Source organism: Saccopteryx bilineata, chromosome 6, assembly GCF_036850765.1.
Source record: "Saccopteryx bilineata isolate mSacBil1 chromosome 6, mSacBil1_pri_phased_curated, whole genome shotgun sequence".
NCBI lineage: Eukaryota > Metazoa > Chordata > Mammalia > Chiroptera > Emballonuridae > Saccopteryx > Saccopteryx bilineata.
This window is the reverse complement of record NC_089495.1, coordinates 715,839-729,558: the sequence shown is the minus strand read 5'-3', so window position 1 is coordinate 729,558 and position 13,720 is coordinate 715,839. Positions and strand designations below refer to the sequence as shown.

General features: G+C 57.2%; 1 protein-coding gene and 1 pseudogene across 3 annotated transcripts in view; one reads left to right on the top strand and one right to left on the bottom strand.

The window, feature by feature from the left end:
- Positions 1-772: 772 nt before the first annotated feature.
- Positions 773-13,720, bottom strand: part of CLN8 (CLN8 transmembrane ER and ERGIC protein) — a 28,220-nt gene continuing 15,272 nt past the window's right edge. For 2 of the 3 annotated variants that reach the window (XM_066235293.1, XM_066235292.1), the window contains exons 2-3: positions 8,674-9,337; positions 773-2,706 (exon numbers count right to left, since the gene is read on the bottom strand). In XM_066235293.1, the coding sequence (XP_066091390.1) occupies positions 2,383-2,706; positions 8,674-9,216 (867 nt within the window). In that variant the 5' untranslated portion in view covers positions 9,217-9,337 and the 3' untranslated portion in view covers positions 773-2,382. Of the gene's footprint in view, positions 2,707-8,673; positions 9,338-9,509; positions 9,636-13,720 lie in introns of those variants that run through there. The other variant, XM_066235294.1, reaches the window with a different exon arrangement.
- On the top strand, positions 9,392-13,705 carry LOC136308427 (60 kDa heat shock protein, mitochondrial-like; annotated as a pseudogene).

Here is a 13,720-nt window from a genome sequence, read left to right as displayed (position 1 = left end):
CCACCTCTGCCCCGTCCTGAGAGCCCCCCAGTCCCCTCTGCCCCGCCCTGTGAGAGCCCCCATCCTTGCTGCTGGAGCAGTGTGTGGGGGTGCTCACGTGCACCTGGAAGCATTTCTGACCCCATGCTGTCCTTGAGCAGGAGGCTGCTGCTGACCCTGAACCAGGGGTGCCAGGAGGGAGGGAGCCATGGCCTCGCTTGTCAGGGGAGCTGGGAAGTCTCTACAGGCCCGAGATGCTCCCGTTTCTGGGGAGACCCAGCCCTTCTGGTCTTTGGGGAGCCTCCCAGTCCGGCCTCTGCTCTAACAGTAGGCGGGCGCAGCGCAAGGAGCCTTGCCCCACTCAGCCTCAGGGCTGTGGCTCTGGGGCGTCTGCGTCACCCGAGCCCTTGTCCACGCGGACCTGGGGCAGGGACCTGGGTTGGTGAGGGCCGGACCGGGCGGTACTGCGGGCAGCATGCCAGGCCCTGTAGGCACAGGCCGCGAGCGAGGCTTACACGCACGTCCGGACCTGTGGTCCTCAGGACAGAGCCCTGTCAGGATGCGGCAGAGTGTGGGGTGCTGCCCGGCTCCCCTGCTCTGGGGGCTGCCGTCCTCCTTCGGCATCTTCGCTGAGATGGGGGGTAGGGACGGCCAGAGTCCTAGTGAACGTCAGGTAAAAACTAAGCTCAGTGTTCCCAACCTCACAGGAAGACACAGGGTCACGCCCGTGTCCCAGACTCAGAACACTCACTGGGACGTGCACGGCACTGAGACAAGAACTGACAGCCTCTGGTTCTGTAAATGGTTACTTTATTTCCCTTCCTGAAACGTCCGCTGGAGATGCCCGCGCCCGCGTGCACAGGAACGGGCTGAGCAGAGGCGTCAGCCTGTCCTCTCCACGGGCAGTGTGCTGGGCTCTGTAAGATCTAAATCTTAAGATGCAATAAATAGGGACTCCATGATCAGTAAGGTCAAAGCACCAGAAGTGAAAACACACTGCTCTGAGCGTTCCATGTTAGGTGACAACCACAGGCCCCATGCAACTTCACCACCAATAAACGTGTCTTTGAACACACCTCAAAGGTGCTATTGATATAAATAATTTTTTCACTTTATTTGCGCCCTCGTGGCAAGAATAAAACATCCGCACATCTGTCAGCGTCACTGCTGGAGTGTGTAAGGTCCACCGGCCACAGAGGGGCAGCACTGTCCCTGGAGCACGTCGTCACACCGCTGAGGGAAGTAGGTGGACGCTCCGCAGTGTCGGGAGCTCAGGGCTGGTGGCCCAGCCCCTCTGAGGGGCCTGGTCTGCCCCATGGCCCCAAGGGAAAGCGGTCACTACCTTGTCTTGAAATCTACAGAGAAAACCAAGGTACTGGGGTCTAACTGGGCACCTGGTAGCAACTGAGTCTATTTGAAATGGCTCTGAGATCTAGACTATTCCGATTCCTAAACACCCACCTCATCTGTCAAGTGAGCGATACAAGAGGAACACAAAAGCCCCGCTTGAACACAGCTTCCTCAGTGAAAAGATCTCACAAGCCTGCAGCCCACCACCCCACACCCCCACCGGGCGGGGACACCCAGCTGGTTCTGGCCCCACACCGTGCCTTTACGCAGCTGGGCCACAAGGTGGCGCTGTTGCACAGTGGTCTGAAATTTCACACCGGGGACATTGTAACAAGGTAACAAGTCACATTACTTTCCACTGAAGTGCAATTCTTCCCAACTAAAAAGAACACAACTGTTGAATGAGACAGACGTGCTGCAGCTGTGGTCAGCACCTGGGGGCACTACAGGCTGGCCCCCCACACAGCAGGAGGCAGGCGGAAACCCCAGGGAGTGGTCCTTCTGCAGGAGAAAGACCTGCCCACGTGCACAAAGCGCTGGTCTGTGCACCCCAGTGCACCCCAGTGCAGTCCAGTGCACCCCATCTGTGCAGCCCAGTGCACCCCAGTGCAGCCCATCTGTGCAGCCCAGTGCACCCCAGTGCAGCCCATCTGTGCAGCCCAGTGCAGCCCATCTGTGCAGCCCAGTGCACCCCATCTGTGCAGTCCAGTGCACCCCAGTGCCGCCCATCTGTGCAGTCCAGTGCAGCCCCAGGCAGGAGCGAGATTTGCCCAGAGCAAACCAAGCCCCTGCTCACAGCTCGACATGCCCCCATTCCGATCCTGGTGACAAGCACCGCCCCTGTGGGGGGGGTGTCTCAGAACAAACCCTGACAGACAAGGAAAGCAGGGGTGAAACTCCACTCAGGGCAGATCAGATGCTTGGCGGCTACTGGGAAATTAATACTAACAAGACACTAGGTTAGTCTCTTAGAAACAGCGCTGGACACAGCACTGGAGGCTGCGAGGTCAGCGCTGGAGGCCGCCGGGAGGCTGTGTGCCCGCTCCAGAGCGGCTACTGCCCCTTCTTCCCGGGCACCTGGCCGTTGGTCCTGTGGGGCGAGCCGCTCCGGGGCGGCGGCTGTGCGAAGTTCCAGTCCACGGGGTTGAGGAGCTGCTGCGTCTTCTTGTGGGTCCAGTAGGGGTTCAGGAGCAGGGTCAGCAGGCCCAGCCCCAAGAGGAAGAGCGCCAGGTGGGGCGCGTCCAGGCTCTGGTGCAGGGCGTCCCAGTGCTGCAGGCAGACCCACCACATGTGGTAGGTGAGCACCATCCGGCAGTGGAACATGTGGACCATGAGCCACTGGTTCCCCTTCCAGAGCAGGGAGTCGGACCAGCCGGCCTGTGGGGACACAACACAGGGTCAGCACCGCGTGCGCGGGAGGGCAGCGGCTTCCCCTCCAGGAGACCCTCTCTGCGGCAGCACCAGCAGGGGACCCTGCTCACCCCCCCAGCTTCTGTTCAGAGCACGTGCCCGTCTCAGCACCACACACTGAGTAACAGGAGGCTCGCCCCTGGTCTTGCTGACCACGCCCCCGGGCCTCCAGCGGGAGAAGTCTCAGGAGAGAGCACAGCGTAGGACAAGGTACATTTCCTGGTCTGCGTGCCTTTTGGTCCTTGTATCCCAGTAGCCCTTGGACACAAACTAAACTGAACTCGCCTTAAAATTATCCTAAATGTCATCAACACTGGTTTCCAGGAGTTGACACTAAAACTGAAAAGGGAACCTGAGGAGAGTGCCCGCGGCACAGGCCACCTGCCGACCACAGTGCTTCCCAGCCACACGGTGTCCGTCCGGGCTGCCTGACCCAGGGGTGACCCAGGCAGTTCCGGCTCCAGGCAGATCAGAAGCCCAGGCCTCCCGCGCCCTGTCCTCAGCAAGACACGAACCCCAAAGCAGCACCCAGGACGGGGCAGGTGTGGAAGTCTCTCCTGAGACTCAGACCAGGGGACGGCGATGCGTCTCACAGCGACGACGCGAGCACGACCCCGGGAGGAGCTGCCGCTTCCACGTGTCCTCAGGTGCCCAGCCGCCCAGAGGTCACAACTGCCCGCTGTCAGCGGGGGTGGGCTGCCCAGGTGGCTGACCTTGCCCTGGCATTCCCCTCACTCTCAGAAGTGCCCAGCGTGGGTAAGAAACAGTAGGTTGCTCTGCCAACTAGTCCCATCACCAGGTCCAAAGGTGGCGAGGGCAGGCGCTGATCTCTGGCACACGCAGGCTGGCCGCAGTGGTAAAGCCAGATGGGGGCAGCACAGCACTGCGTCCTGGTGGCCCTGGGGCTCTGCTCCCCCATGCAGGGGCTCGGGACCCATGGCAGCTTTGCAAGCAGGCTCCCGTGTGGGCGTGAGCGCGAGCTTCCCAGGAAATGTAAAGCCAGTGAGCAGCAAGGCACCTTCCCTTCCCCCCCGCTACACGGGGCACGGCACCTCGCTGACACCTGCTCACTGTCCCCCGCTACACGGGGCACGGCACTGCGCTGACACCTGCTCACTGTCCCCCCGCTACACGGGGCACGGCACTGCGCTGACACCTGCTCACTGTCCCCCGCTACACGGGGCACGGCACCTCGCTGACACCTGCTCACTGTCCCCCGCTACACGGGGCACGGCACTGCGCTGACACCTGCTCACTGTCCCCCCGCTACACGGGGCACGGCACTGCGCTGACACCTGCTCACTGTCCGTGGCGTTTCTCGTGAGCTCACTGACACATGACAGTGCCAGCTCCAGGTGTGCAACAGCCTCTCCCACTTGCACACACAGTGATCTCCTCGGCCTACGATGGGTTACGCCTCAACACACTTGCTGCAGGTGGAAAAGACCTCTCACACTCCTAACCTACTGCCCAGCCGCCTGCCACGTGCTCGGGTCACAACGCTCACAATACGCTCAATGCCCAGGCAGTGGGAGTGCCCTCCTGGCCCCGCAGAGGGATCGGACCACCGTGCTCGCCAGGGAAACGGCCACCTTCAGAACCGAGTGCCGTCTCTCCTGAGTGCCCGCGGCTTCCACACCAGCGTCCATCTGTACACACTGCTGACGTACGGACCGTCGGGTGAGCCCCGTGTTTTCTGTGATGGGAACTTACAAGTTATATAACTTCAGTGACGCATCAACTGACTTATTGCATAACTGCAAGCTCGTACCGCTGACCACCTTCCCCCACCCCCTCCCTCTGGCAAACTCCAATTTGTTCTGGTATCTGAAGGTTCATATTTTTTTTCTCTTTTTAGATTCCACATGAGTGAAATTATGGTGCTTGTCTTTCCCTGTCTGACCGATTTCCCTCAACATGATGCCCTGCAGGTCCATCTGTGCTGCTGCAGATGGCAGCATTTCCTTCTCTTTACAGCCGAGTAACATTAGAGTGTGTGTGTGTGTGTGTGTGTCCCACACCTTCTTTATCCATTCACCCATCAACAGGCATTGGGTTCTTCCATTTCTTGGCTATTGTAAGTAATGCTGCAATGAACATGGTGTTTTGAATTAATTGGTTTTTTTTTTTTGTATTTTTCTGAAGCTGGAAATGGGGAGAGACAGTCAGACAGACTCCTGCATGCGCCCGACCGGGATCCACCCGGCACGCCCACCAGGGGGCGACGCTCTGCCCACTAGGGGGCGATGCTCTGCCCCTCCAGGCGTCACTCTGCCGTGACCAGAGCCACTCTAGCGCCTGGGGCAGAGGCCAAGGAGCCATCCTCAGCACCTGGGCCATCTTTGCTCCAATGGAGCCTTGGCTGCGGGAGGGGAAGAGACAGAGAGGAAGAAGGGGGGGGGGTGGAGAAGCAGATGGGTGCTTCTCCTGTGTGCCCTGGCCGGGAATCGAACCCAGGACTTCTGCACGCGCCAGGCCGACACTCTACCGCTGAGCCAACCGGCCAGGGCCTGAATTAATTGTTTTTGACTTCTTTAGATAAATACCCAGAAGTGAAATTTCTGGGTCATGAGGCAGTTCCACTTTTAATTTTCTGGGGAACCCCCATACTGCTCCCCACAGGGGCTGTACCCACCTGCATGCCCACCAGCAGTGCTGGACGCCCCTTCTCTGCACCTGTCATCCCTGTGTGTTGAGACCACCATTCTAACAGGTGATAGACCCTGTGCTTCCGATTTGCACTTTCCTGATGGTTTGATGGTACACACCTTTAATTCTTATCTATCTCCTGGTTCATGTGGATGTGACTGTCAATGCCAAGGAACTTTAAAGAAGTCCTGAATCACAAGAGGCATATTACATTCTTGAATGGCAAAGCATTCAAAAGCATCTACATCTAGAAACTTAGTCCAATTAGAAAACATTAGTACTTTTAGCAACTTAACACAATGTTACAGCTCACCTGCTTGAGTAAACACAGACAGAGGGAGGACGTGAGGGGAACTGAGAACGACAGGGCCTCCTCAGTCCTGACGCAGAAGCAGCAGGAAGAGAGGAGGCGAGTGGGGAAGCAGACTGACTCCCCCCAGTCCTGGGAGGAGGGGAGGAAGGGACAGACGGGGGAGGACAGACGGACAGACGGGGTGGGGGGAGGACAGATGGACAGACGGGGGGGGGGGCGGGCGCTGGGACTGCTGCTGGCTGCCCCCGGGAACCCACTCCAAGCTGACCTCCCGGCTGATTTAAAAATATACCTCGCCGGTTGGCTCAGCGGTAGAGCGTCGGCCTAGCGTGCGGAGGACCCGGGTTCGATTCCCGGCCAGGGCACACAGGAGAAGCGCCCATTTGCTTCTCCACCCCTCCGCCGCGCTTTCCTCTCTGTCTCTCTCTTCCCCTCCCGCAGCCAAGGCTCCATTGGAGCAAAGATGGCCCGGGCGCTGGGGATGGCTCTGTGGCCTCTGCCTCAGGCGCTAGAGTGGCTCTGGTCGCAACATGGCGACGCCCAGGATGGGCAGAGCATCGCCCCCTGGTGGGCAGAGCGTCGCCCCTGGTGGGCGTGCCGGGTGGATCCCGGTCGGGCGCATGCGGGAGTCTGTCTGACTGTCTCTCCCTGTTTCCAGCTGTCTCTCCCTGTTTCAGAAAAATGAAAAAAAAAAAAATACACCTCAAAGTTAAATGTCAATGTTTAAAAGAAGAAGAAAAGCACAAAAGTACTAGAAAAAGCCACAGGGAAGTAGTTTTATAATCCCTGTGTGGGAAAGGGCATCCTAAACATTATGCTGGAGTCATGGCTCATACAAGGGAAAACTGGTAGTATTTTACATAAAACAAAGTTTCTGAACAATAATGCATGGTAGGTATTGTTGACAGATGACAGAGACTATTTTTAAAGGTTTCACAAATTACCAAAAAAAAAAACAAAAAAGAAAAAACCTATAAAACAAATACAACTGTTCAACATGAAAAAAAGTTCACTACAATCAAATAATAAACATTCAAAATTTGTTTGTATTTAGATTGGCAACAATTTAAAAGACTAATATAATAGCTAATGTTGAAGAGGTTGTGGGACAGAACACTTTCATACTCAGGAGGGAATGTAAATAAATATTACCTTTCTAGGAGATATTCTGGGCAATTTTCCATTATTTTCCTCATTAAAAGTGGTCTTCTTAATTATTGATATTCACAGCAGAAACACAGTTTTGCCCACGTGGCGTTACCTCAGTATCTAGAACTCCAGGTGGGGAGCCAGGTGCTGTCCTGTCCACTCGGGCACTGAAAGCTCTGTCCTCAACGTCACCGAATGCGGGTGCGGGAACAAACCCCGTGGTAACGCACGCGGATTGCTGCGTGCAGCTAGACCCAGGGGCAGTGCAGACAGTGCCTGTGCTCATGGAAAATGACTTTTTCTGTCACCTGCTTGAATTATATTGTGATGTTTGAGACCAGTGCAATTCGTTTACTCTCAGTTCTAAACGTTTCAAAATCAAACTAAAAAAATCACTAAGAACAGCGTGTGTTTCTGGCATCGGCCCTCCCAGAGCTGGAACTGGCAGCGACGTGGCCACCACCGAGGACGCCACCCTGCTGCTGGCCCCTGTGGGCTGTGCACGGAGCAGCACGGGGGTGTGACAGGCAAACACACGGAGACCTGGTCCCCGTGCACACACAGCTCCTGCCACCCCTGAGGGGGAGCAGGAGAAACCAGACAAAGCCGTCTCTCTGGAGTCACCCCACCGGAGTCTGACTCCCCAGGACCCAGGCACCGGCCAGCCAGCGGCCACTCCCCCTGCCCAGCGGGCGAGCCTGCAGGAGGTGCTGTGCACAACTGGACACACGCGCGACACCGTCCAGTACCTCCGCCTGCGCGCTGGACAGACATGGGAAAGGTCCCATTTCTTTCTTTTCCTGAACAACCTCCCAAAAAATACAACCGAGATTCAAGATAACAAATAACCTACTTCCTCAAAGCACGTGTCCTGTTCCCACACAAGCCCTGTGGAGCAGGCTGGGCCGGCTGACCACACTGCCCAGCGCAGGACGCGAGCCCCTCCGCCCCTCAGTATCACCTGGGCCAGCGTCGCCCATGGGGGTGGGTTGGGAGATGGGGTGGGGGAGAGGGAGGTGGGCCCCGCCCCCAGCACAGTCCCCCCCAGGGGACCCCGCCCTGCAGGGGGCCAGCTCACAGCCCCCCCAGGGAGCTCTGGCCCTGCCGAGGCACCTGAAGTCGCCCCCGGTCACCGTGTGGCATGGCGGCCACCAGGGCCTGGGCAGAGGCGCCAGGGGCAGAGGCCACTCAGGAGGCAGAGTCCACCCCAGCAACATCGCGCCTGAGTCAAGGAGACGGTGCTGTGCGCTTAGAAACTGGCTCAGAGGCCTCGCCTGCGGTGACGCGGGGGATGACGCGTCCACCTGAACGCTGAGGTCCCCGTCAGAAACCCCGGGCTTGCCCGGTCAAGGCACAGATGAGAAGCAACCTTAAGTTGATGCTTCCCAGTCCCCCCCCCCCCCATTCTCTCTCTCTTTCTCCCTCTCTCTCTTCCTCTTTCTCCTCCCTTTCTCAAAAATCAATACATCTTAAAAATAATTGGTTGAGAGGGTAGGAGTTAAATATAAAGTAACAGAACATTCAACTTTTAAAACATATGCACACAGACATACGTAGTACTTCAGTTTTCTGAAAAAGCACTTGACAGAAAGGACGAGTCATGCTCTCCAGGCTCTCAAATGCTCTCTGCTGAGTCATGCGACCTGCACAGGCTCCTTCTTTTCTGAGGCTGGAAGCCTAGACGATTTGTTTAAAATGAATAAAACGGAATTCCACCAAAACGACTCGGTGCTGACGCTGCACGCAGTGACTATCCATCTGCTGGTGACGGCCCAGCCCCCAGCTGCACTGGTGGGGCCCCCAGCCCCCGAGACGGCACTCACCTTTAAGAGCATCCAGGACACGCAGGTGAAGGGGGTGCTCATCTCCAGGAGCAAGGTGGTCATGGCGAGGTAGTGGCCAGCCTGGAGGTTGACCACTACCCCGAGAAACCCCAGGAAGGCGAAGAGGTGGTGGAGGGCCAGAAACAAGTCAAAGGTGCGGAAGAGCAGGCTGGACAGGTGGAGGGCGACGTTTTCGAAGAGGAAGAAGCCGGTGGCCGTGGTGACGTGGAACCAGGACCAGCTCTGCTGTGCGTGTGCCTTGTCGGCCTGCAGGACGGGGTCCACCAGCAGCGTCCACAGGCCCGCAGCCGTGCTCTGGAGGCCGAAGACAGCCCGCGTGGCCGCCAGGTTCCAGAAGACCTTCTCTCTGGCCACCAGCGAGGGGTAAGTGGCACTCAGGGACGACGACAGCTGGTGGCACACGACGAAGACGCCCAGGTAGAAGACAAAGCCGGCGGCCACCAGTGTCCAGCGGACCTCCCACGACGCATAGTCCAGGTCGAAAATGCTCTCTGATGTCCCTCTGTCACTCACAAGATACATTGTCCTCAATTTGTGTCAAAGGCCCCTGTGGCCAACACCGGGCTTCAGGGCCCCGCAGCGTCTTGTCCGAGAGAGCGGTCAGTGCAGCAGCATCCAGGGCCTTCATGTACCCGTCCTCACCCTGAAGAGGGAAGCAGAACGCACTTTATGGTGACGCAGCTACAGCTGGGAGTTCATGAGAAGACAGGGAGCTGGAACAGCAGGCAGGGCCCTGCGGCAGGCGCAGCCCCAGACGCCTCCTACCCCCACGGAGGCGACAGTCACGCAGCCCAGACCCCGGGCATCCGGCTCACCAGGGACTCACGCCAGTGCAGGCCTTCACTTCCAGAACCGAAACAAGAGCACTGCACGCGGGTGCTGCCGTCTGCACAGCAAAGCTGCTGATGACCGGGACCACATTTCCACCACGGGCCACTGGGCAGACACCTGCCAGCCACATGGGTTCAGGCCCCTGGGGCCCCTCCTGGCTCTGACCTCCTCAGCAGACAGCGGTGCCGTGAGCCCCACGGTGGTGATGAGTCCGGGAGCTAAAACCAGGTCTGGCACACAGTAGGCAGTCCTGTGCGCTAGTACTGCCACTCAGACGTCTGCGTGAACAGTGGGGAAAAGAAGTCCTCAGCCCAGTCTGCTAACGCGCTACAGGCGTGGGGGACTCTGTCCCTCCGTCTCCCTTCTGCAGGGAGCGCCTGACCACCCCGGAAGGGCTCGCCACCATGCAGACGCTGTGGACGGCTGACCAGACCCCAAGCACTCTTCCTCACACAGCTCCCCCCGCCCACGCCACGTCCTTGCTGGAGGGGCCGTGCCCACCGCTGGGCTAGACAACCCTGAAGGCCGTCTCTACCTCTCAAATTCAAGGTGGTCATACTCATTCTGACCATGAAGAAATCCCCTAAACTAAGTGCATAAGTGACTTAACCCAAGGACCATGGGGATCACTTATGGGGATCACTTATGGGTACCTTGTTTCAAAGTCATCTTCTCCCACTGACAGGGGTGGCCGACAGGCCGGGAATGCAGTGACCGCACTGATCTCTTCACAAACAAGCTCAGTGAAATGAGTCAATAACTTCTCTTTGCAACAACATAAAAACAAAAGTTCACACTTTCCTGGCCCTTCCTGCACTTCTGTTATTCATGACCGACCACTTCTTGCTCTGACTTAGGTGTGAAAGCTGGCAGGTCACAAGAACAAGCTTCCCCTTTCCTCTGCAACACACTGAGGAGCCGCAAATCCCACCAGGGCGGCTGCTTCACCTGTCGGCACTGCCGAACGCAGCGTGGGTGCCCCGGCAAGCGGAGCAGGTCGTAAAGCCTGCGTGTCCCTGCTGGTGTGAGCGCTGAGCTTGCAGGAGGACCACTGTCCCTGCCCCTTGCTCTAGGCCACAGGCTCACCGAGCTGTCCATCTTCTCCGGACCTCTGGTCCCCTCCCGGGAGGTGTTCGTCACCCTGCAGGTCCCAGCTTCCACCCCTTCCTCCACAAGCCGCCCCGACCTGGGGTGCCATGGGCTGGGTCAGGCACCTTCGCTACCAGCCCGGACACGCGGTTTCCTCCGGCAGTACCGCACCCCGTGCTCTGTTTGCTGACTAACCTGCGTCCCGCCCGGCTGCCCTCTGGGCGCCTGTCCACCACTATGCCCACGGCCTGACCCAGCGCGGGCACAGAGGGCGTGCGCTAGAGACAGGAGCTGAATGCATGAGACTTCAAGCTGTGCTCCATGGTCACATTTACATAAGCCTGGGCCTGTCTGTGAAGCTGAGGGAGCCTCTGAATGCCTTGCATTCCACTGGACGGGGACAGAGGGTCCGTCAGGCACAGCAGCTGGACTGGCCGCACTGTGCAGGGCTCACTGCCTGCAGGGCGTGAAGAGCAGGCCCCAGGCTCGAGTGCACAGCACACAGGTGAGCACCAGCACCCCCACCTGCACCACGAGGTGACAAGGCCGGGGCCGCTGACCGCTCAGCTGAAACGACCTCGCTGAGGGCACCGAGCCGAGCACGGCTGACAGACCACAGGAGCCACTTCCCCAGCCCCGAGCTCCTGGCAGTCACACTGGGGTCTGTTCTCCTGCTGCTCGGGGAGCACTACAGCTCTGCGCACACGTGTGACTCCCGACCAGGGAGGAAGGATTTGGTCCCCTTCCCCTGGAGTGCTGGGGGCTCCTGGGACCTGGCCCGGCTGCACGCTCCCACCCAGGGGTGCTGGGAGGCTCTGTGACCATGACATGGACGCACGCTCTGCTCACATTGCGCCAGGACTGCGGCTTACTTTCAAGTCTCAACACCCACTTGAGAATTCATCTGGAGGGGGTGCAGGCCCCTGCACATGGGGTGCTGTGAAGTGGGGGTGGGGGGACAGGAGCTCATTGCCACGTGCACCTGCACTCCGCCCGCCTCCCCCGCTCGATGACACCAAGTTCTTCCCCAGAGGAGGCCAGTGTCCAGGGTGTTTCCAAAGGGAAAAGCAGTGATTACTGAACAGAGCTGGGGGCTCCCAAAGCAACAAAAGATGGTGTGGCCTTTGCAAAATCCACTGACTTGTAACATAAATATAAAAACATTGGCGCTAAAGGTGTTCACAATGTTGCCAGTAACAGAAATGAAGAAGCTGGGACTCACCACGCTAGGCGCTGGCTCTCTGCCAGGAGCAGGGGTCCCCAAACTGCGGCCCGCGGGGCACATGCGGCCCCCTGAGGCCATTTATCTGATCCCCCGCCGCACTTCCGGAAGGGGCACCTCTTTCATAGGTGGTCAGTGGAGGAGCATAGTTCCCATTGAAATACTGGTCAGTTTGTTGATTTAAATTTACTTGTTTGTTATTTTAAATATTGTATTTCTTCCTGTTTTGTTTTTTTTACTTTAAAATAAGATATGTGCAGTGTGCATAGGGATTTGTTCAGTTTTTTTTATAGTCCAGCCCTCCAACGGTCTGAGGGACGGTGAACTGGCCCCCTGTGTAAAAAGTTTGGGGACCCCTGGCCAGGAGGGCTCTGAGCCAATCAGCAAAGGCGCTCACTCTCACCCTCACCCGCAGAAAGCAGGAGAGGGGTGGGGTCAGCTGTGGATACTGTATCACTGAACTTAAGCAGCAGCTTAACCCTGTGACAACCCCTGAAAAAACAGCTCCAGCTGTTACAATTTCTGCAGAAACAAAAAAATGGGCAACATCATTTCCGAGTAATGAAAAAGGTTGGAAAAAAGGGCATCATCACAGTAACGAATGGAAAAGCACTGGATGAATTAGAAATTATTGAAGGCTTCAAGTCTGATCGAGGTTATATTTCCCCATCTTTATTACTACAGCAAAAGGTCAGCGTGACTGGCGGTGGCGCAGCAGATACAGCATCGACCCGGGACACAGGTCGTCAGCTTCCTGAGCACAGAGCATCAACCCGGGACACAGGTCGTCAGCTTCCTGAGCACAGAGCATCGACCCGGGACACAGGTCGTCAGCTTCCTGAGCACAGAGCATCGACCCGGGACACAGGTCGTCAGCTTCCTGAGCACAGAGCATCGACCCGGGACACAGGTCGTCAGCTTCCTGAGCACAGAGCATCTGGCTGAGCGTGGGATCAGACACGATCCCATGGTCACTGGCTTGAGCCCAAAGGTCACTGGCTTTGAGCTTTGGAGCCCCCCAGTCAAGCACGAATGAGAAGCAATCAATCAACAACTAAAAAGACACAATAAATTGATGCTTCTTATCTCTCTCCCTTCCTATCTCTCAATCTCTCCCTCACACACACAAAAAATAATACAGCGAAAGGTCGGAAATATGAAATCTAAGTTGCCCATGGTCTATTGAGGGAAAAGAAAATGTATGGTGCTCAGTCCATTGTACCGGCTCTTGACCTTGCCAAGGCTCACCGTAACCCCGTGGTCATCTCTGAAGATCGATGGAGAAGCTCTAAGTACATTTGTATGAACAGGGTGCAAGCTGGTCTTCCAGCTGAAGCAGTCAAAGCTCCGGTTTTGGTGACAATAGGAAGACTTCCCACCTTAAAGACATGGCTCTCGCTGCTGGTGGTGCAGTGTTTGGAGAAGGAGGGCTGGTTCTTGAACATGTGGGGCCTCATGACTTAGGAAAGGTGGAGAGGTCACTGTGACCAAAGGTGATGCCCTGCTCTTGAATGGAAAAGGTGACAAGGTTCAAGCTGGAAAACATACACGAGAAATCGAGCAGTTGTCACAACCAGTGAATACGAGAAGGAAAACTAAATGAACGTCTGGCAAAGCGCTCAGGTGGAGGGGCTGGGTTAGGAGAGGGTGGGGGACTGAGCAAAAAAGGACCAGAAAAAACCACTCCTGGACACGGACAGTGTGGTGACCGCAGGGATGGCGGAGGAGGATACGGGGATAAAGGGTGACGGGTGCAGACTGGACGTGGGTGGTGGACACACAAGTGTGTAGAGATGTGCAGTGTAACTCCACACCTGAAACCTGTGTAACTTGTTAACCAGGTTCACCCCAATAAACGCAAGGAAAAGAACGACCCTCAGCCGG